The sequence below is a fragment of the Schistosoma haematobium genome, chromosome 6 (assembly GCF_000699445.3).
Source record: "Schistosoma haematobium chromosome 6, whole genome shotgun sequence".
In the NCBI taxonomy this organism is placed as follows: domain Eukaryota; kingdom Metazoa; phylum Platyhelminthes; class Trematoda; order Strigeidida; family Schistosomatidae; genus Schistosoma; species Schistosoma haematobium.
Genome location: NC_067201.1, coordinates 833,774 through 856,425, shown reverse-complemented (window position 1 = coordinate 856,425; position 22,652 = coordinate 833,774). Strand labels below are relative to the sequence as shown.

The 22,652-nt window shown below is 34.5% G+C and overlaps 2 protein-coding genes across 4 annotated transcripts in view; one reads left to right on the top strand and one right to left on the bottom strand.

Moving 5' to 3' along the window:
* MS3_00008269 (uncharacterized protein) overlaps positions 1-5,149 on the top strand; it is a 69,468-nt gene extending 64,319 nt beyond the window's left edge. Inside the window, exons 17-18 of one of the 2 annotated variants that reach the window (XM_051216627.1) lie at positions 124-379; positions 4,164-5,149. In XM_051216627.1, the coding sequence (XP_051065217.1) occupies positions 124-379; positions 4,164-4,167 (260 nt within the window). In that variant the 3' untranslated portion in view covers positions 4,168-5,149. Of the gene's footprint in view, positions 1-123; positions 380-1,117; positions 3,044-4,163 lie in introns of those variants that run through there. The other variant, XM_051216628.1, reaches the window with a different exon arrangement.
* A 1,485-nt stretch (positions 5,150-6,634) lies between these two features.
* Positions 6,635-22,652, bottom strand: part of MS3_00008268 (uncharacterized protein) — a gene marked incomplete at its 5' end in the record, with an annotated part of 40,664 nt that continues 24,646 nt past the window's right edge. For both annotated transcript variants that reach the window (XM_051216626.1, XM_012943654.3), the window contains 7 exons: positions 6,635-7,638; positions 8,870-8,946; positions 10,651-10,785; positions 12,449-12,510; positions 15,151-15,553; positions 17,892-18,396; positions 20,794-21,415. In XM_051216626.1, coding sequence (XP_051065216.1) covers positions 7,623-7,638; positions 8,870-8,946; positions 10,651-10,785; positions 12,449-12,510; positions 15,151-15,553; positions 17,892-18,396; positions 20,794-21,415 — 1,820 coding nt within the window. In that variant the 3' untranslated portion in view covers positions 6,635-7,622. The remainder of the gene's footprint in view (positions 7,639-8,869; positions 8,947-10,650; positions 10,786-12,448; positions 12,511-15,150; positions 15,554-17,891; positions 18,397-20,793; positions 21,416-22,652) is intronic.

The following is a 22,652-nucleotide window of genomic DNA, read 5'->3' as shown; positions in this document are numbered from 1 at the left end:
TATGAATTTATAAGTAATATCTGTTTGATTTCTTTCTTTCATTAAATTTAATCATAATATTATGCCTAAGGACTTTCATAATTGTCTTTGTTGTGTTTCTTATCTATTTATATGAATGAATAGTATCTTATGTAACAACTCATAATAACGAATCTTCTATCAGCATAAACAGTAATGGCAAACTATCTACAACAATACCTACTCCTACGACTACCACTACTCATACTACTACTACTACTACTACTACTACTATTAATAGTAGTATATCAGAAGATATCGAAATTAAATTATTGAATAATGATGAAGAAACAGACCAAACCAAACATAATACTTCATCTGAATCAATTGTAACATTATTAAATGCAAATTTTTTTAAAAAGTATGTTTTCTATTGAATATTAATTATTTATTATGATGTTAATTGTTAATTACTTTTATGTTTATTCTTTGATCATGAATATTGATAACTGCCCATTTAAATAAATTACATTAGTGACTCTATTCATGATGTTCTTAAAGTTCTAGTCATGAATAGTTGTGTTTGACTACTGATGTTCAAACATGTCAGTAGTGAAACAGTTATCACTCTAGAGTCATTCGTTGATCATTTCACACTGTATCACGAATTGAATTCAAGTTGGACATGTGGATTATTAGTAGCTAAGCGTTCTCTTCAAGATCTGGACATTTTCGATTCAACTCTTTGACCGAAGTCACAAATGAGTATTACTAAGTTCTCTATTATCTAGTACTCCTGAATTGTCAATTCTGATATTATTGTGTTAAACATCAACTATTGAATTAGCCAATAAATTAATTCATAATGTTTCATTCTGTTTTTCTCTCTCTATATTTGTGTGTATGTGTGTGTGTTTATTTCTCATTACTCACTGCTATTTTATAACATCATTAATTTGTGTGTTTATTTCTTTGGGGGGGGACCTGGGGGTGGGAAATAATCAATATTATGTGCTTTGGTCACTTTTTGTTATTATTATCACTTTGGAAATGATCACCTATATTTATGTTATTTCATTACTTTTATACGTTGAATCCCAATCGCTCTCTCTCTCTCTCTCCGTGTGTGTGTGTGTGTGTGTTCGTCTCATTTGAATAGACAATTTAAATTGTGTACAATTATCTAAATTTATTTCTATTCATTCTATTTGTTCCTTGCTCTCTCTCTCTCTCTCCCGCTCTCTCACTTCCACTCACTCTCTCTCCTTCCGTCTCGCTTTCAGTCTCTGTGTATATCTCTTCTTCTATATATTCTTGACAGTTAATGTTTCACAATTCTCAAAATGTGCACTATTTTTTTTACTTATTACTATTTGAAGAGTTTTGAAAAGAAAAAGAAGAAAGAAGAAAAGAAAAGAGGACACAACATGTACACAGTTTTTTTGTTTTCTTGTTCCCAAGACAGTATATACATCTCAAATGACTTAGTCACTATCTTATTTCCTTTGAAATTATAGTTGAAATTATCTTCGGTGAGACTATAATTTATCGATGACCTTTGAATGATGCTAGAATGACTTTGAAAGTGTTCACCTACTGACTAGGAACAAATAAGTGTGATAAGCCAGTATGAGGAATTAGTAGAATGATGATTTATAGTCGATGGGTAGTGGTTAAGAATTAGATATAAGGTTTTTCATCACAAACTGACATCAGCTATACAATGCTAAGATTCAATGAATTTCATGCCAAAATCTGAAACCTGTTATTTTATACCTGATTTATTCGTCTATACATTATAGTCTCGCTTTCTATTCACAATGGTTCCATCATTTGTAGAATCTCAGTTGTTGTTGTTGTTGTTGTTTTCTTTTCAATATATTAACAGAGAAACATCAATGATATCAATATTGTGTGCCTTTAATCTAATCCAATTATTATCTCATATATAATTGTGTCATTTTTTTCTTGTATCAATGAAACCTTCATTATAGAGTGAATACTACTAACAAAAATTGTGGATAGTAGTAGTAGTAGTATTGTATGTTTTATTCAATTTGATTCATTTAAATCCATCATGGTGACAGTCTCATATTCATGTTAACACCTTATTTTTCTCCTCTTTCAATAGTGTGTTAAACAACAGTTTCTTTTTTCATATAATGAAAACGAATGACTTTTTTTTAAATGTAACCAGACATTAGCTTAAATAAACAAACAAATCAACAACAACAACAAAACCTACCAAGCATTAAGCACATATAGTTTCATCCTTATTTTAGATCTTCCAAAACAGTATGCGTCCTAATCTTGAAAGATTGTTTATCATAGTGTATCAATTGTGGTAATGTTGTATTATTTGATCAACAGCCAGTACATATCTATATATACATGGAATACATTTATTGTGTCTTTAATAATCTAAACATCATTGTATGTTTGTATATTATTGATTTGAATTAATGACGAAAACTACCTTATAATTTATTTATTTAAACACATAAACAAGGAGGTATGAAATACATATGCGCCACACAAGTCACTTCATTACTGTGTGATTATAATACTGTCCCGGTGACAAGATTGAAACAGGTGGTTTTCTCAGGGGATCACACCTGGAGCCTTCGACCTAAAGGTCTGATCCACAAGGCAGTGGAGCATCATCGTAAAGAGATGCAGTCCCATGGTAGCCAGTGACCAACAATACTCCATTTATTCCTTCAGGATACTGCAGCCCATGTGAACCATTGGTTTCGGATCAGGGCTTTTCAATTCCCCTCGATGGACTATCAATATCTACCAACACGGTTAAAACTCGGGACATTCGCTTTTCGTCTTCTCAATTTCGTAAACAACACTTTTGCCGAAAGAAGGCAGTGACTAAGACTTCCCTGGCAGTGGTTGTATGCAAGTGGCGATATGAGAGCATTTCTATAGAGATGGCTAATTCTCCTCACTCTCGGCCGTATCATGGCATTTGGAGGGCACCTTATAAAATATACAATGATTTTTATATTCATTAAGTATTAAAGAGTTCATCGAACTCATCGGCTTTTAACAAGTAAATTTTAGTATGAAACCTTGCTATAACTAATTCAATTTGAATAATTACATTTACCTCACACGATACCGATGTAATTCACAGCCTAATACATGAAATATATATTCGTACTAAATGAGTTGGTAAAAGAATTTCATCAATATCATGAAGCATACTTCATAAATTAACATGAAAAACAACGGTAGATAACATCACTTTATTTGTTTACCTTTCCCAAGCGATCAATAGTATCGATTCCTTAGTGAAATAATAGTGTTTGCTGCCATTCTACTCATTTCATACAGTGTTTCTTCCATGAAGCATCTTTTTATGTCGACATTGATTCATACAATTCAGAACTGTAATCATAATAAACCTGTCATACGTCACTATCTTTTCTATTGTTCTATACAGTATATGGATTATCACATTCATATAGGTAATCTACATTTGACTAGTTATATTCATAATATTAACGAAACATTGTTGTTGAATAATTGCGTCATACTTGTGTCCATTATAGAATAATATTTAGATGTATATTCTTAAATCCAGGTAATCAGTCTTAATCTCTATCACTATGTCATTTTTACTGTTTCTCAGTCTATTTATGATAGTGTTTTCAATACTAACTTACGGCTGTTACCCCTCGTGGAGGAGCATAGGCCGCCGCTAACTAGAACAAATAAGTTCAGGTATTTGCAATCACCGATTGTTTTTTTGTGAATAATGTCAAGTATATGCAATCTGTATGTAACAAATCAACTGAAACCACATAGTAGCTATTGAAATTATAGAATTGATCAGATTGTATCAAAATATATAAAGTTTTACTCTCCATTATAATTGAACCTATTGACTTCAATTCAATATGCGTGTCCCTATATTATAAATTCCTCCAAACTACTTGCGAGTAGTATATATATATTTATTTATATTTATAACTTTTCAATATCACTACAATTTTAATTTTTTGATTGAGATCATTAACCGATTGATGTTAGACCACCATTAAAAACCTGGAAGCACTGGACGGCCGTTTCTTCCTATTTTAGGACTCCTCAGCAGTACACATCCATGATCGTTTCATGATCTCAATGAAAAAATTAATTGTCTCCAACACCCTATACTAATAATTTTCATTTTATCTAATTCTATATTTCAGGTGAATATCGATTACCTTACACAATTTCATCTGATATCGACATGTGTCCATGTAAAAATGTGTTACGCAACACATGATGTTTTTCTTTGTTCTTTCTTCCTCAACAAGAAAGAAAACTATAAAATTCGACGATGATGACCACCGTCATAATTTCTGCTGGTGTCGCTGTTCTTATTATTATGATTATTACTATTCTAACAAAACCAGTTGTAAACATTGAAATCTGACTTACCCTATCATATTTTGATGTATACAAATGAATGAACCTACTCAGATACACCCTACTAGTTATTTGAATTGTTTAAATTTTTAAACATCCTCTCCTTTTCTCTTTTATTCACTATGTATTACATAATTATTTTTGTTTTTTTTCTTGTGTGTCTGTGTGTGTGTGTGGTTCATTTAAATGATAATGATTCTCATTTATGTGTGTAGATTTTGATCATCCCTTTCCCCTCTTTTGTTTTTCTAAACAAACTTCATAATCCATTTAGTTTAACCGATTGATTCCATTAATAAGATAATCCAAAGGGGGGAATAAAGTTGTAAACTAAGCTAAAAATTTGTATCTAGACCGTTTTTTTTTTATTCATGGATATTATTATAATTTGTATATCATGAGTGATGTTTTTATTCATTTTTCTTACTCTCTCTCTCTTTCTCTGATATTTAGACATCAGTTTAATTTATTCGATAAAGATAATGCGAAGGTAACTAGTAACTGTTTCTCCTTTTTTTTTCTTTACTTTCGTTTTATTCAATGTGCTACGTACTCTATGGTTGGTTTTATATATATTGAGTGCTGCATATTATATAGGGGTGAGGTGTGTGTGTGTGTGTTTGTGCATTGATTATGTCATCGATGAAATGTATGTCTGTTATATAATTTATGATAAATATACTGTAATTATAAATTATTCAATAACCATGTAAAGAATAACAATAACATTCATAATGATAGGAATTGTTACTTTTCGTTTGTGCCTACGTTCACAGGTATATATATATATACACACACAGCAGTTCGTTCCGTCCTACTTTATGGCAGTGAAACATGGCCGGTAAGAGTAGAGGATATTCGTAGGTTACTAGTATTCGATCATAGATGTCTTCGAAACATTGCTCGCATATCATGGGACCATCGAGTAAGTAACACAGTTGTTAGGAAACGGGTACTAGGTAAGGATGGCAAATCAATTGATGAAGTAGTGAAACTTTATCAGTTGAGATGGCTGGGACACGTGTTACGTATGCCCAACGACCGACTGCCTCGACGTGTTATGTTCAGTGGTATAGGAGTAGGTTGGAAGAAAGCTAGAGGCGGCCAAACCAAAACATGGCACAAGTCCATGAATTCACTGACAAGTGGACTGAGTCATGTTGGTAGGTGTAGACTTCCTGGTTGGGGACCACGAGATGATAGCAACCGATGGTTAGAGACCCTGAATGACATGGCTCAAAATCGTTTGCAATGGCGCAGGTGCATCCACTCTTTGTGTTCTCCCAGATTCTAATCTTTTGAATTCTCCATGTCCCTTTTTTCCTCTTTCTAAATTTATTTCACTGGATTATACTCTATAAATAACATCTCCAAACCCTAATCTTCCCGATTACTGCTTATACTCTTATTACCTCTACCACTATGGGATTTGAATCGACTGATTCTGTAACAACAATCACATCCTCTGTGAACTGTTTCGATATTGTCTTTAAGAATCACAAGCTTTATACACAAATATATATAATGGATTTTGAGATGGTGGAGAAGATTTGTAGCTCAGGTTTATGATTTTGGTGGAGTTTTGTTCTCTGAGCTGGATGATTTGGTCATGGACCTGATTGAAAGGCTTCTGAAAATTCTCTGGTGTTTTTGGAGTTTCCTCTGTCTAAGATTTTCATATTTTTGTAATCGGATGAGTGTCCGCAGTTGTCTACGTGTATTGATATGAGTGAGGAGATATCATGGATATCACAGGATCAATCCTACGCAAACCAAAGGATGAAATAACAAAGGAAAACATATCAAACATCATCTACAAAATAAATTGTACCAACTGCGACAAACACTACATCGAACAAAGCGGACGCCCCCTCCACCTTCGCCTGCATGAACATCAATTAGCAGTCAAACGCCATGATTTCTCTTCACTCGTATCAATACACGTGGACAACTGCGGACACTCATTCGATTAGAAAAATGTGGTAATCTTAGACAGAGGAAATTCCAAAAACACCAGAGAATTTTTAGAAGCCTGGCACTCAGGTCAATCAACAAGCGTATTGAAATCATTCCAATTTATCAACCAATCAGGAAAATCATGCATAAATATAGGAACAAAAATCAAACACCAATGGGAGACACAACCAAAACAAAGAAGTAAACAATGATGAATTTAAGGTCAACAAGAACCAATCAGCAGTGAGGTGCACAGAACGAGCTGTGAAACACCTATGGAGAAATTCGAACACTTCACTTCTATCTGAAGTTTGTGCTGATGATGATGTCGTTCAGAAGAACGATGAGAGCTCCACAACCAAACCATCCAGCTCAGAGAACAAAACTCCATCAAAATATATAATGGATTACTGAATGGCATTACTAGACATTATCTCTCTTTGTTGATAGAACAAATTGTATTATTGAATTCTTCTGTTCTTTTCTTTCTTTATTTTTAAAACATTTATCTATATACAAATGAACTTGTTGTTGTCAGGGGACATTTTAAATATTGGCATAGTTACAATCTATTTTAAAAATTACACCAAAACCAATGAATTGTAACTATGTCTATATCACCTTTTTTTGTTGTTGTAAATAAATGAATTACGAAAATCGAAATTGTAATTTATCATACATCGAAATATAATGGTCAATGATGTTCCTTTTTTTTTCTCTCTCTCTCTCAACTGATGAAAGAAAAAACAAACAAAAAGAGAATATGACTGTTATGAATGATTCATGTTGTATGGCAACACTTTTTTTCTTTGTGCGTGTGTGTGTGTGTTTTTGTTCCCTTTAGTTGCTAATGTAAACATACATACACAATGTGAATACTCTTTTTGAATTGTTCTGCTTTTTGTAAAAGGTTTTCATCAATTTGCAATACCTAATTTACACTAAAGATACATTGATAAGTTATATACAATTAGTTCTAATGTATTAATAATAATAGAAGATGATCCTCTTTTGATGTATGTCAATGAATAATTGGATCATTCTATAGATGAGATGAACTTCTTATTCCAATTCATTCATAGAACAAATAGTTTTTCTTTATTGTACAACAGATTAGTTATTATTGGGTCCACATTTATTCATTGAGATGTATACACATCCTCACACATACTCATAGACAGTTATGTGGAGGATGGTCTACACAGATGTACATACATGAAGAAGATGAATTCGATAAGATGGAATAGATCTTGCCCATCTTGAGTGAATTATTCCACAAATCTTTACGGTGGATGAAATCTGTTCGATAAAAATCAAAAAAGTAAATTTTTCAGTAGTCAAATATTTTAGTGAATTGATATACTAGAATGAATTGATAAAAACTGTTTACTAAATGTTAATCTAAACACAAAATGCTTTCGCAGTATACAGTTGTGAATATTATTAGATTTTTGATTGAGATAATGAATCGAGTGATGTTGGAGGGGATTCTTGGAGTTTTTGGTGAGAAGCCGTGACCAGTGGAGCTAATCCGTGTCGGGTAGAGATAGGTATCTACTTCAGTATAATGGAAGATGGTCGCACAATTTTGCGGATTGGTTGACGTTAGACATTAACACTGTTGGATGCCGACTCAATGGTCTAGACGCTAAGCGCTCACGCACGAGACTGAAGGCCCTAGGTTTGAATCTCTGCTGATGAGTCCCACAATTGTACGAAACGGCCGTACAGTAGTAACAGTTGTAAAACAAAGCACCAAAAAAAAATCATTTTGTTTAAATTACAGACTAGACACCAGTAATCACTTAGAACATAGCCATGATTAAGTTGCTTACTTACGCCTATCACCATTCATGGGGGAGTATAGGTCGGTCGCCAGCATTCTTCATCATAGGTTCCTACTTATCACTTTTTCTCTAACAGAAGTTACTCCTAAAATATCATCTCCAAATTGACTAAATCATTATCATCAGAAGGGGATTTGTTTATCTTATAGTAATTGTATGGTTGAATTCATGGGTCAATTGAAGCTAGAGCATTAGGTAAACCTGGAATCACTGGATGGCCGTTTCGTCTTATTGTGGGACTCCTCGGGAGTGTGCGTCCGGGACCCCCCCCTCAGGGTTCGAACCCAGGACATATCAGTCCCGCCCGCGAACGATTAACCTCTAGACCACTCAGCCGGTCGGCATCCAACGGTGTTAATGTCTAACTTCAATCAATCCACGAGATTGGGCCACCGTTTACCATTGTCTTCAGTGAGTAACTATCTCATAGCAATAATTTTAACAAAGAAACGATTACTCATTATTAAGATATGTTTTGAATTTTTAAGATTCCAGTCACTCGTATGTAAATAGTTGGTAAGTCTCTAATAGTTATCTAGTACTTTAAAATACTTTAGCTCAAGTTACTTTGTAGAAAAGCTCCAATTCAGACGTAATAAGGTTGTTTCTTTTACAGTTATCAGATATACATAAACTAATCATAGATAAACAACTCTATACATACAAAAATAATTAAGATTTACCTGGTGAATTGTCGACTGTCTTGATGTACATCCATTTCAGCCATTTTGTAATCATTTAACTCCCTACGAATCTGTGCCTAAATTGGATATATTTGACATAAAACATATTTTACCAGAAAAGGGGTTTTGGTAAGTTAATAGTTGAACTCATGAATCAATTAAAGCTAGACTTCTATGGAAAACTTGGAAGCGCTGGATGGCGGTTTCATCCTAATATGGGACTCTTCAGAAGTGCGCAAGCCATACTAGAACGAAACGTTTATCCAGTGCTTCTAGGTTTTCCATGGTGGTCTAGATTATATCGACTCATGAATTCAACTAATAAAAACATATTTAAACTTTATCTACTAATCTCTTTTATAGGTTTGTCTTTGTTTTAAAGGGCAAAATTAAAATATAATATTTGTTGCTGCATATATGCTATGGTCGTTGGGTTTACTTACTTACCCCTGTTACCCTCAATGGAGCATAGGCCGCTTACCAGCATTCTCCAGCCCATTCTGTCCTGTGCCTTTCTTTCGGTCGTTGGGTTATATCATTTGTGGAATCTAGGACGCGCGTTTCGTCCCATTTTGGATTCGTCGGCTGGATTTACTTGCATCTTAGAGTTAATGTTCACTGTGGGGCTCAAATTGATTTGAAAAATTATAGTTTAGACTGGTAATTTGCTCAAATAACTTCAGTGTATAGATTAATCCGTCAAATACAGAAACCATCCATAAATAGTATTTAAGTTTGTGATGAATTCTCAGATTTCCTGTAATTCTTTATGATTTATATAACTCAACCATCTGCATAATAAAATAAGTATGCAAGGCGGCACTGAATGGTGATTCTGCTATATCAACTTACTTACTTACGCCATCCAACTCTATCCTAGCCGATTCTTTCCAGCTCCTTCCAGTTGTTATTCATCCTTTTCATATCTGCTTCTATTTCCCGACGTAATGTGTTCTTTGGGCTTCCTCTTTTCCGCTTACCTTCAGGACTAGCCTCGTGATATAGTTTAACGATTTGCATAATCTATGTCCTATCCATTTCCATCATCTTTTTCTAGTTTCCTCATCTGCTGGAATCTGGTTTGTTCTCTCCCACAGAAGGTTGTTGCTGATGGTATCCAGCCAATGGATGTTGAGTATCTTACGTAGACAACTATCTATAAATACTTGTACTGCTATATCAAACTCAATTCAATTTAAAATTGTGGATAGCTAAGCTTAGTCTGTTTTCTGAAGGGATTGTATTTTGCAGAAAAATTAAAGCTTATGGATTTCATAAGACTCTATGGACAACAACTGCTATGTATAAGTCTCAAACTAAAGTCGTTTCGTCTTAGTATGCAATTTCTCAGCAGTACACAACCATGACTCTATCGGGTATTGAATACAAAACTCTACCTCACAGTACGAATGGTTGTTTAAATAAGGTCAGCTTGTTTTATAAGCTATCTATACTTGGTGACTGCGTGGTAAGATGGCTAAGAGTAGCCGAATAAATACGTGGCACTAGCTCCCATAGATTGATTCAGACTGCTTGATTGAGACTCGTATGATTGAGAACTTGCTTAGTGTTGCTCAGAATTCTTCTTTATGTCTCAAGTGTATTCACTTTTTGTTTTATTCTTCGAATTAACAGTTTCTTCTTCAGTCATATTCTTAAGATGAAATCTTTTCAACAACAATTGTGGTATATTCTACTGATATCTACATATATAAGTAGTATATATCATCAACTGAAAGTGAAATATCTGGAGGCAGAAGATTAAGAAGATCTTTACTTACTTTATCTTTTGATGTTAATCTTATCCATGGTTTATCAGCACTTCGATCACATGGTTCCAATTCTTGTACTTCAACGAATTCAGAAAATCTTAACATAAACATTTCTTGTGTCATACCTTCTGTATAGATAGATGACTAAAAAAACAAGGATCGAGAATACAAAGGAATGGTGATTATGTTTTATCTAAATTAGATCAGATTTTTGACTAGAAGTTAGTTATTGGATGAATATTTACTTTCACAAATGATTGATCGCTGGATGGTGATCAATGTCATATGTATCAAGTCCTACTTAGTGCAGATCGAATACTATCGACCAAGCTGCAATGTGGCCACTAGTCTAGGTAACTCGACAATGTCTGCACTATGTTGAGATAAGATGGTGGTTAGACGTAGTCAACAGGAAACCCTGGATCCGGGTTTCGTGCTATTTGGTACTCGTCAGCAAGGTGTACCTGTAATGTTGAGGGAACTGGTGCTAACTGACGGATTCGATCCCGTGTCACCCAGCTTCACAGTCAGGGACGTTACCACTGGGCTGTCCAAACCACAACCAACCTCCTGTAGGACTGAGATGTATTCACAATTGATTGATCACTGGGTTATGGTCAATGTCTTGTGTGTCAAGTCCTTCTTAGTGCAGATCGAATACTATCGACCAAGTTGCAATTTGTACTTTCTCTGTATAGTTGATTTGATCAATATTTTGTGTATATCCTTTGCTTTTGACTAGAGCGAACTGGATTGATAGCTGAAAATTAGTGAGTTTTTAAAGATATCATCTAAGTATTATAACAGGTGATGTCTACAATCTGATATTGAAACATGGTATGCTATGTGCTGACCTCTCAACTGACTACCTGAGTGAGAAAATGCATTGGACTATCGGATATTTATTTATTTATTTATTTATTTTAACACATAGATATTGGTACAAGGAGGAACCAAATACATATACGCCACACAGATTTCATTTGATATGTCTGAGGGCTATGATACTGCACGGGTGCCCAGACCGAAGCAGGTGATTTTCTTAGAGAGCCACACCCGGAGTCTCCGACATGAAGGTCTGATCCACAAGGCAGTGCAGCAACGTAAGGAAATGCAGTCCCATGGTAGCCGGTGACCAACGATTGGTCCATACGCCTTTTGTTCGTTCAGGATACTGGAGCCCCTGTACACCATTGGTTTGGAATCCGAGTTCTCCAACTCCCCGGCGTGGACTCTCTGTGCCCACCAACTCGGTTAAAGCGCCGGACGTTCGCCTTTCGTCCTCTCGATTTCGTAAGCAACCCCCCTTCGCCACGAGAAGGCAGTGAGTAAGACTTCCCTGGCAGAGGCTATATACGCGAGGCTATGTGAGAGTATCTCGAGAGGAAGAACGGACTCTCGGCCGTACCAGGGCATTTAAGGGGACCATCGGATAAAATGCACAAATACTCATTCATATATAGATAAATACCATTTTAATCCTTAGAAATATTGACTCATTTCTTAACCAATGAAATACACTTGTTCTTCAGGTCACTTCTAATGGCCATCAATTAGCCTTCTCATTAGGTTAATACGGTTTCTTACTAACCGATCTCTTGGTTCACATGAATATATCCATGACTAATCTAATATTGAACAACATTCATCTACCTAATAGTTAATTACATTATAAATCTAATTGTATAGTTGACTTTATTACAGCAACAGTACAGAATAAAAGTCCTTTGTTTCATTGAACATTTTCCATAAATCATTGTCTATATCAATTTCATATTGAGAATAAAATAAATTGAGATAAACTTACAGTTCTAGCAAGTTCTTTTAATAACTCTTTTCTTCTTAACCATTTAGCCTCTTCTGAAGTATCTAAAAGATAAGTTTAAGCAAAATATATATATATATATATCTTTAATAATTCAAGAATGTATTCGTTTAATCATGGATTATGTTTTCTTTTATCAAATCCCCTACTACTATACTCGGAGCCTTTGATCGAAAGATCAAATCCACAAGGCAATAGAGTGACGTCTGGAGATGCACTCTCATGGTAGTCGGTAACTAATAATTGGTTTATACGTTATTTGTTCCTTCAGGATCCTGGAGCCCATATACACCATTGGTTTGAAATCATGGTTTTCCAACTACTCTAGGTGGATTCACCGTATCCACCAACCCGATTAAAGTGTTGGACATTCGCTTTTTGTCTTCTCAATTTCGTGAAAAACAACCCCAGCTGCGAGGAAGCAATGAATAGGACTTCGCTGACAGTGGTTGTATGCACGTGGCCATGTTACAGAATTTCGAGAGAGGGAGAGAGAGCTGACTCTCATTAAGATGAATTAAGTTAATCCCTTTAAATATATTGAATTTCATGTTCTCTATTTAATGATGATGGCTAAATCCTACCTGATGAAACGTATGGTTTAAAATACTTTTAAATCTTCTCTCAGATATCTATTAAGATGATGTGTTAATACGTTAATAAGACTAATCATGTTACATCCGAGTAAGGATTTGAGACGTAAAAGTGAAGAATCAGATTAACACTAAACAAAACTTTGCTTCACTTAATTATAATCAGTCCAGTATTCTCCAACCCACTCTGTCCTCCGCCTTCTTTTTTCTAGTTCCATCCAATTCTTGTTCATTTTTCTCATGTCTATCTCCATTTCCCGGAGTAATATGTTCTTTGGTCTTCCTCTTTTCTTTTGGCCTTCAGGATTCCATGTGAGGGCTTGTCTTGTGACGCATTTTGGTGCTTTCCTTAATGTGTGTCCTATCCATTTCCAGTGCTTCTTCTTGATTTCTTCCTCCGCTCGGATCTGGTTTGTTCTCTACCACAGTAGGTTGTTGCTAATAGTGTCCGGCCAACGGATTCGAAGTATTTTGCGAAGACAACTGTTAATAAACACCTGTATCTTCTGGATGATGACTTTCGTAGTTCTCCAGGTTTCCGCCCCATACAGTAGAACTATCTTGACTTTGGTATTGAAAATCTTGACCTTGGTGTTGGTTGACAGCTGTTTTGAATTCCAGATGTTCCTCAGTTGTAAATACGCTGCTCTTGCTTTACAGATCCGCGCCTTCACATATGTATCAGATCCACTCTGTTCATCAATGATACTGTCCAGATATGTAAAGGTTTTTACATCTTCCAAATCTTTTTCGTCAATTTTGATTGGATTGGTGCAGCTGTGTTGTATGGGAGAATCTTGCTTTCCCCTTTGTGTATATAGAGACCTACTCCTGTTGAGGCTCCTGCCGCCATACTGGTCGTTTTCTCCTGCATTTGTTGTTGCGTTTGGGATAGAAGGGCCAGATCACCTGCGAAGTCTAGATTGTCCAACTGCATCCCAGATGTCCACTGTATCCTATGCTTCCCTCCAGATGATGACGTCTTCATGATCCAGTCAATCACCAGCAGAAAGAGAAAGGGTGAGAGTATGCAACCTTGCCTGACACCGGTCTCTACTTCGAACGACTTTGTCAACTGTCCTCCATGCACGATTTTGCAGTGTAATCCATCATAGGAATCCCGTATGATATTGACTATCTTCTGAGGCATGCCGTAGTGTCGAAGAAGTTTCCATAGTGTTGTTCTGTGCACGCTGTCAAATGCTTTTTCGTAGTCAATGAAGTTGATGTAGAGTGATGAATTCCATTCAATTGATTGTTCCACAATGATCCGTAGAGTTGCTATTTAGTCTGTACACGATCTATCTTTACAGAATCCTGCCTGTTGGTCACGAAGTTGGGCGTCTACGCAGTCCATCATCCTGTTTAACAATACCCTGTTGAAGACGTTTCCCGGTATTGAGAGAAGAGTGATGCCCCTGTATTTTTTCTTATGTGGTCACACTAATGGCGAGACTATAATTTATGGACGAACCAATCAGAAGAGTTTCAGGAATTTTAAGATCACGGCGGCCAGTTTAGGACCTGGTGCTCACGTACGATCGGTTCATATAGGAATTTAGATAAAACAAATGGGATTATTAGGAAGTTTCTTTATTTGCCATAGTGGTAATCAGCTGACTTGCGGACCTTGTGCAGACTACCGTGATGATGTTGTCTTCCAATGTAGTATGTGTTAAAGGGAGAAGTCTGCTAGAATAGGATATTTTCGCTCGATTCAGTGTGGGACTAATACAACTTACAATAAGTGTTGCGGACTGAATAATAAAAGCACCAGTAACACTGGCTACTACGGGGTGCTGCAATATATACGGATGATTGGAGAGCGTACCAATATAAAAGATTTGTTCAAAGCTCATCCACAGATTATAGTCTTGCCAACCGATCATCTTGTTATCAATAACAGGATCAGAATTTTTCATCTATACATGATTATTCAGCATTTCTTCCCAATTCACCAACCTTAGCCTATGGATGAAGGTTAATTTGTTGAAAAACATCATTTCTCTAATCATTTTAAGGAATCAATAAACTTAAGAACTGAATTCAATCTGAAAAACAAATAGATAGTATCAATGTTGTTTATCTTACCTGGACTTTCCTTGCTTCCAATTAATAATTCACAGAAATGTCTTTGAGGTAACCATCTTGTTAACAAGTGCCCAACTGGACCATAACCACTGGCACATAAGGAAGGTGAAAGTACTTCAGTTATCAAAGGTTTGGGTGAGTACTCATCTTTTATTGAATTGGACAAGGAATCGTCACTATTTTCATCGGTTTCACAGTCATCTTCATCATCATCATCATCATTCGTATTTTCTTCTTCTTCCTCCTCTACCAAATCAGTCGTTCCATTCGTTGAATCACCAAAAGAATGTTTTCCGTTTATCACATCTTCAATAAGATCGGAAAGAGGATGATCCCTTTCATGACATACATTATGTTTTTTGTTTGTCTCAAGGTAACATTCCATACTATCGCGTCTCAAGAGCTGTGGTGACATTACAAAACAAAGAAGCATATTTTAGTTCTAATGAATTAAACTTTTCAGAAAGGGGTTTTATGGAGACAGTAGTAATGTAGTGAACAAGAACACGGGTGGGGACAATCGACTGTATTTAGAACAAAAATTACAGACTGTCTCAGTAAAATGTGAATACCATAAAGTCAATCGTCAATTTGCAAAATATTATTCCATCATATGAAACTGTACTGTTCCCGTTGCAAACACTAATCCATTGTCTCCCATTCCATTGTACATGCGCTTTCTTACAATTCCATTGTGCTCTTGCTCTTCCTTTCTTGATCTTCGCCATCTTCTGGTGCCGGACATTACGTTCTTTTAACGCACGTTATATACTACTTATATGAATATAAGTAGCTCACACCACAGTAATTCTAATAGATAAATTCATGAGTCAACTAAAGTTAGACCACCTCTGAAAACCTGGAAGCACGGGAGGGTCGTTTCCTCCTGGTATGGGACTCCAAGATGGTCTAGCTTCAATCGATTCATGAATTCAACTATTAAAAGAAACTTTTCAACAACATTTTTGTGGAATTTGAAAATGGAATCGAATTCTGTATGAAAAGCCGAATTGATATTTTTTTACAAAAGATTCTAAATGTAAAGTTGAACGTATTTAATTGTAATCGGAATGCACATTGTCTAGACACTTCTAGGTGTGAACTTGTTAGGCTTCGACAAAATATGGAATGGCTTATCTTTCTATAATCAATTCATCCGTCAGCCAGTCAGTCAGCTACAACATAAGACTAGGCACATATATGAATCAGCTCAAGTTGCCATACGTCATTAGCACAACACGATGAACAGCGAATTCATAAATGTAATTAATACAATGGTAGTAATATATAAAAGAAAGATTTCATATAAGAATACAGTACAGGAAGAAAGAATCATAAAAAAGGTACAGATCAATTTTAATCTCACAGTTTAATAGAAGACAGAGAGTTTACACATCAACAACATTGTGATCGATTCTGAGCCATCTCACCAAGAGTCTTCAACTATTCATTACGATATTCATACGGACCTCAACCAACTAGTCCGCATCTACTAACATGGTTCAGACTAGAAGTTTTTGACTTCAAGGATTGATGCCACATTTGACCAGTTTGGCCGAGCCCAAAGTTTTTCCAGCCATCCCCAACACCAGTTAGCATTGCTTAGTCAATACTTACATAGGTTTAATGATTTGCCTTAATAGTCATAATCATTTCATTTACACGTTTTATTAAAAGTAGATTAATAATAATAATGGTCTGCATCCACCAACATGGTCAAGTCTAGTTGTTAGTGACTTTCTAGACTGATGTCACGTTTTGGTCAGTTTCACCGCCCCAAATTTCTTCCAACAATCGCCAACACTATTTTGCATTGCGTGTCGTGGTAATTAGTGTTCAGGCATACTTAACACGTGACCCAACCATTTCAGTCGATGAAGATTCATAATCTCTTCAACTGATTTACAATCATTCCCTAATATCTTGCATCTAACCTCATTAATACTTATCCGGTGATCAGTCCATAAATACACAACACAAGATAATTAAGATCATAGGACTTGAACTAGTTAAACACCAAACAGCTCAGTTCGTTTATATCCGGATGAATAAATGCAGTATTAGTGATGGTAATTCAAATATGTAGAGTTTAGTAGATATTTTAGTAACTTCCTATTTGACTACTAATGAGTAGCTCAAAACATTTTGTTTCTTTTTTGCCAGTCTTATGATCAAATAACCGAATCGTAGCAATTGTTAAAACAGTGTTTAGTATGAATGAATAGAAAGTAACTACTTTAATTCCATGATACCTCAGCCAAATATTTTTAATAGTTTCTTGTATAGTCCTAGTTTTTCATATTAATAGAACCGAAGTTGACGAATTACTTGTTCTTATGTTGATTTACTCAATCTATGCTGTTTGCAGATACCTAGATAACATGTTATTATCTTTGATGATCCCAAATCAAACGACTAGAATCTTTCAGTTCGACATGTATATAGAGTAATAGAAAGAGATAACTTGAAATCACGATCATAAACAGTTGGAATAGTAGGAGCTAACTAATACAACTATCTAAATCATATAGTAGTAGGATCGAACAACTCCGCCTGGAGCCCCTCTGGATCTACCGCCGGTTCAAAGCCTAGATAAAGGAAGAAGGTTCTGCATAAGGTTAGTGACCCCATCCCATAGAAAACTCACCAAGAAAACACAAACACTAACCAGAAAAGTAGAATCAAGCGAACCTAAATCACTTATATATTGTCAAAATAGAGAGAAAAAGAAAATCGCTTACTTTTGAATGAAATCGTGGAGTTAATGCATTTGAATCAACATCCTCATCATTATCATCTTCTATCATATCGTTATTCTCAATTATATCATCATCATCATTCATTTCATTATCATTTATTATATTCATTTTCTTTGAATTCTTCATGTCATCTTCATGATCTTCTTCTTCTTCTTCTTCTTCTTTATCTTCTTGAAATGATTCATAATAATTCTTATTGGATCGTTTTAATTCAGGTGAATATTCACTATATTCAATGTTAAGATTATTTTTATTAGATAAATCTAATTGACTTGGTAACTCATTTGAATCATTGAATGTTTTCGAATTTGTTTTAATCATTAGTTTCATATTCATGATTGTATTAGATAAATCCGTTAATTGATCATTGAATAAATATCTCATTTCATTTGGTGTTGGTGGTGTTAATGAAAATGAATCAGAATTTAAAGGATTTGGTGACATAGTAACATGTTCATCTTCATGTTCATGTATTGATCGATGTACACTAGTTGGTAACAAAATGAAAGAAGGAAACTGAACTGATCTGTTTGAATATCGCTGAGCTACCTTATTCCTGGACATCAACATTATTATACCAGATCATGAGCAATTGAATTTGTTCATAGTTCATTTGATTAATCCGTTTTGTTAATTTAGAGTCATTCGTACAATAACAACTTATCTTATATGATTGTACCTTTATTAGTGTTACAATTTTATATGAATATGTATGCTTGAGCATTGCTTTGCTTACTCTGTCTACTTATATATTCATTATGCTAACCTTATTATTATTAGTCGCTTAATTGATTCATATGTATGTATTATATGTACATTTTAATCCTATTCATTAACTTACTGATTATAACTATTTATAATTGTGTGAAATAATCTACTATCTAGTGTTATTCTGGTTCTCTACTCTTGGTCATGAATCCTAGATCTCATATAACGTGACTGATCTCATTATCATAGTACACCTGAAAGTGAGAAAACATTCTCAACTATCCATTGATATCATTATGTATCAATGTCTAAGGGATTATAACAGTTAAGGAACAGAATACAATATGATTAGACAAACTATATGCGCCTTAGTAAACTAAACATATTAGCTATGATTTAATAAATCAATGAAAAGTAGTCTTGCGATCAAGCCATTTTATGGTTATCAGAGTGTAATAATGAAGATTGTGAAAGAAAGCCAGAAACTTTTAAATATATTTTGATGGACTTTTGTTCTATGAGCTGGATGGCTTAGTTGTGGAGCTTTCATCATTCTTCTGAATGACATCATCAGTACAAACTACAGGTAGAAGTGAAGTGTTCGAATTTCTCCACATGTGATTCACAGCTTGTCCTGTACACATCGATTTTGATTGATTCTTGTTAACCTCAAAGATGTTATTGTTTCCTTCTTTGTTTTGGTTGTATCTCCCGTTGGGTTGATTATTGTTTCTGTGTTTGTGAATAATAATCATCCACTTCAGCTATAAATCTTCTCCACTTTTTACTATATCTAGAGCTACAGTAAATTGTCTGGCAAAATTCAGTCCTTCATGGAACCTATCATTAGACTGAGAAATCTTATCTGAAAAATCCTACCTAAGTAATGAAAAAAATTGATGTCACCTTTCAAGATTAGTCATATTATTCAAGATTTAACAAACTTTCAATCAGCTGTTTGTATAAAAGAGGTACTATTACACATTCGAGATTGAAGTAAGACATTGAAATTGATAAAACAGAGCACACGATAATCACCTGATATACTGAAACTACTTACTATTTTATTAAGTAGTATAATAGATACTTCAAAAAAAGCAAATAAAGGTGAAATGCAGTTGTAAATAGACTTCACAATGGTAAACGTGATGTGATTAATTCTAAATTCAAGTCAATCAACATCATTACTTATTGATATTTTGTTAAAATCTCGCTGGTTCATCTGTAATTATATTTCCATATTGGTAAATACGGACTACTTGGTTGGGGTCCGTGAAACTATCGTAACGAGTAATTTGAGACTCTGGGTAACGTGGCACAGAATCGATCACAATGTCATAGGTGTATGCACTCTTTGTGTTTCCTTAAACCGTGAGATTATGATAATTTACAGCTTTCTTTCTACGAACTAATTCTTTCTTCCTGTACTATATCCCTATATTCAAACTTTCTTTTAAATAATAAAGCTGTACGTTCGGTTAATATGTTAAGCCCATATAGCTTTTTCTAACTTTTCGAATGGCCAATTTATCAATTCTTATTGAGTCACGTTTTGAACTTGTTAATTATTCACTAATCAACTTTAACTGTTCTTATATGAGCGCATATGTATGTACCCTTCTTATCCTATTCATCAAATGTCTGTAACTTATTTTTGTGTGACTATAAATATAGATTCACCCTTAATTAAATCGAGTTGGCTCACACACTTCCTCCACTGCGCATCTTTTCCTTTCGCTTCGTTTCGTCTCGCTCCGCTCTCTATTATAATCTTCTAGTTACCTGTTAGTAAACTGTTATAGATCCATTCATCATTCATCTGAAAACATTTTGTTCAAATACTACTAAACAAAACAAAACTGATGAAACTACAATTTATGGATGACTGTTGTGTGACACTAGACTAATGTTGAAAGTGTCCACTCAACAACTAGGATCAAATCAGGATTATAAACCTGTTGATGGTCAAGGTTAGGAATAACATTGAGGATTTTCATTATGAACTGACATGAACTCTAGTGTCAAAACTCCATTGAACCAAATAGATGAATGAAGTTCGCGCCAAAAATCCGAGACCTATTATCTTATATACACTTGATTAATTCATTCATAAATGATAGTCGAACTCAATAATTTATTATAAACCATATTATCATCATCATTAATTGTAATTTACCTGCTATTACGACTTCCTTTTAATGCACTACGTATTGGTTTTTTAGTTAAATCTGGTACACTAGCAAACGTGTTCAATTTACGTACATAACGCATTTTTGGAGATTGATCTAAATCTAAATAATTTTGACTTTTTGATTCACTTTTTAATAAATTACATGGATTGAAATTTATTTTATCGGAATTTTTTTGACTACTTATATTCATTGAATCAGTAGTATTAGTAGTAGTGTATTGTATTTCATTAATAGATTGATTCATATTATTCATTGGTGTTGTGTTATGCTGATAAGATGGATGATTTCGTAATAAACGTTGTTTTCTACTAGATAATGAAGTAATTTGAAATTGATGATGTCCATATTCTGTAAAATGTTTACGTTCAAATACTTTTTTGTAATTTTTCATACTACTATTATTATTAGTAGTAGTAGTATTATTATTATCATTATTATATCCTATGGAAACTGGTCTAGATAGGCTTGTTTCATCATTTGTAAGTAGTTTATTAGTAGTATGTTGATATGTAATATGATTTTGTAAGTGATCTGATTGTATATTTAATTTATTCTGTTGTTCATTTATAACAGATGAATTGGCATGTGATGATTCACTGTCTAAACCTTAGTAGAAAAGGAAAAAGAAAAAGAAAAGAAAAGGAAATAGATTTTATTTTATGAATATATGACTATTCAATAGTAAAAGTATGTCATGTGTACTACTGATATCGTTAGATATAAGTAGTATATGTATCATCAATCGAAAGTGAAATGTTTGGTGACAGGAGGTGAAGACGATTCAAGAGAAGAGTATGAGAACAGAGAAAGTTAGGTGTGGAAACAAGGAAACAATGAAGTCTGAGATGATTGATTACCATTTTGCAAATGAAGTATTTACTGTATGGGTGTTAGATTTTACTAGAAGGATTCTGTATATTCGGTTGTCCTCCCTTGTGTTCTCGTTCACTACATAAGTAGTCTATAAACATGAATAGTCAAGGCCAAGAGATTATATACTATCTCATCTCTACACGGTGAGATATTTAAGCGTGGTTGATCTTTTGTAAGAGCGAGACTCTAATTTATGGACGACCTTTGAACGAATGTTAAATGATCTTGAGGAATATTAGCCGATCAGCAAACAGTCAGTTTAGAGTAAAAGTGGGTTATACAAAACCAAAGAAATAAATTGGATACACTGATTATACGTAGTTCAAAAACTTGTCAAGGTTAGAAAGAGGTTCAGAGGTTCTAAAATCGTAATGCATGTAGTAGAGGAAATCATCCATATGACTACAGTCGAACTCTGGATCCATAATAAAGTCTCAAATACTCTTTCAGCCTCGACCACATCGCTTCAATATTGTTTATGTACACTCCGGTTGTTGAATGCATAAAATGTCACTTGTGGATACCGACACGATGCACATAATCAAGCCTATGTGGCAGTCTGTACGCTCTCCAAACATCCGTATATATTGTAGTATCTGGCTGCAGCCAGTGTTACTAGTGCTTTTATTATCCAGTTAGCAATAATTGTCATAATTCGCCTTAATTACGAATTATATATGGGTTTTTCATCACGAACTGATATCAGGTATAATGCCAGAAATTTATTTAGCCAAATAGATAAAACGGTATCCCACTCAAATCCGAGATCTATTATCTTATACCTGATTGATTCGTCCACATATTATAGTCTCGCCGTTTTACTTGTTATAGCCGCTCAATTATCACGTTTTGTACGAAATTACCTGTGAAGCGATCGTACATTAACATTAAATACTGAAGTTGACCTTGAAATGCCACAAACACTTGTGATAGGGTCGTCCATAAGTAAGAGTTTCGCCCTTGTAAGTTC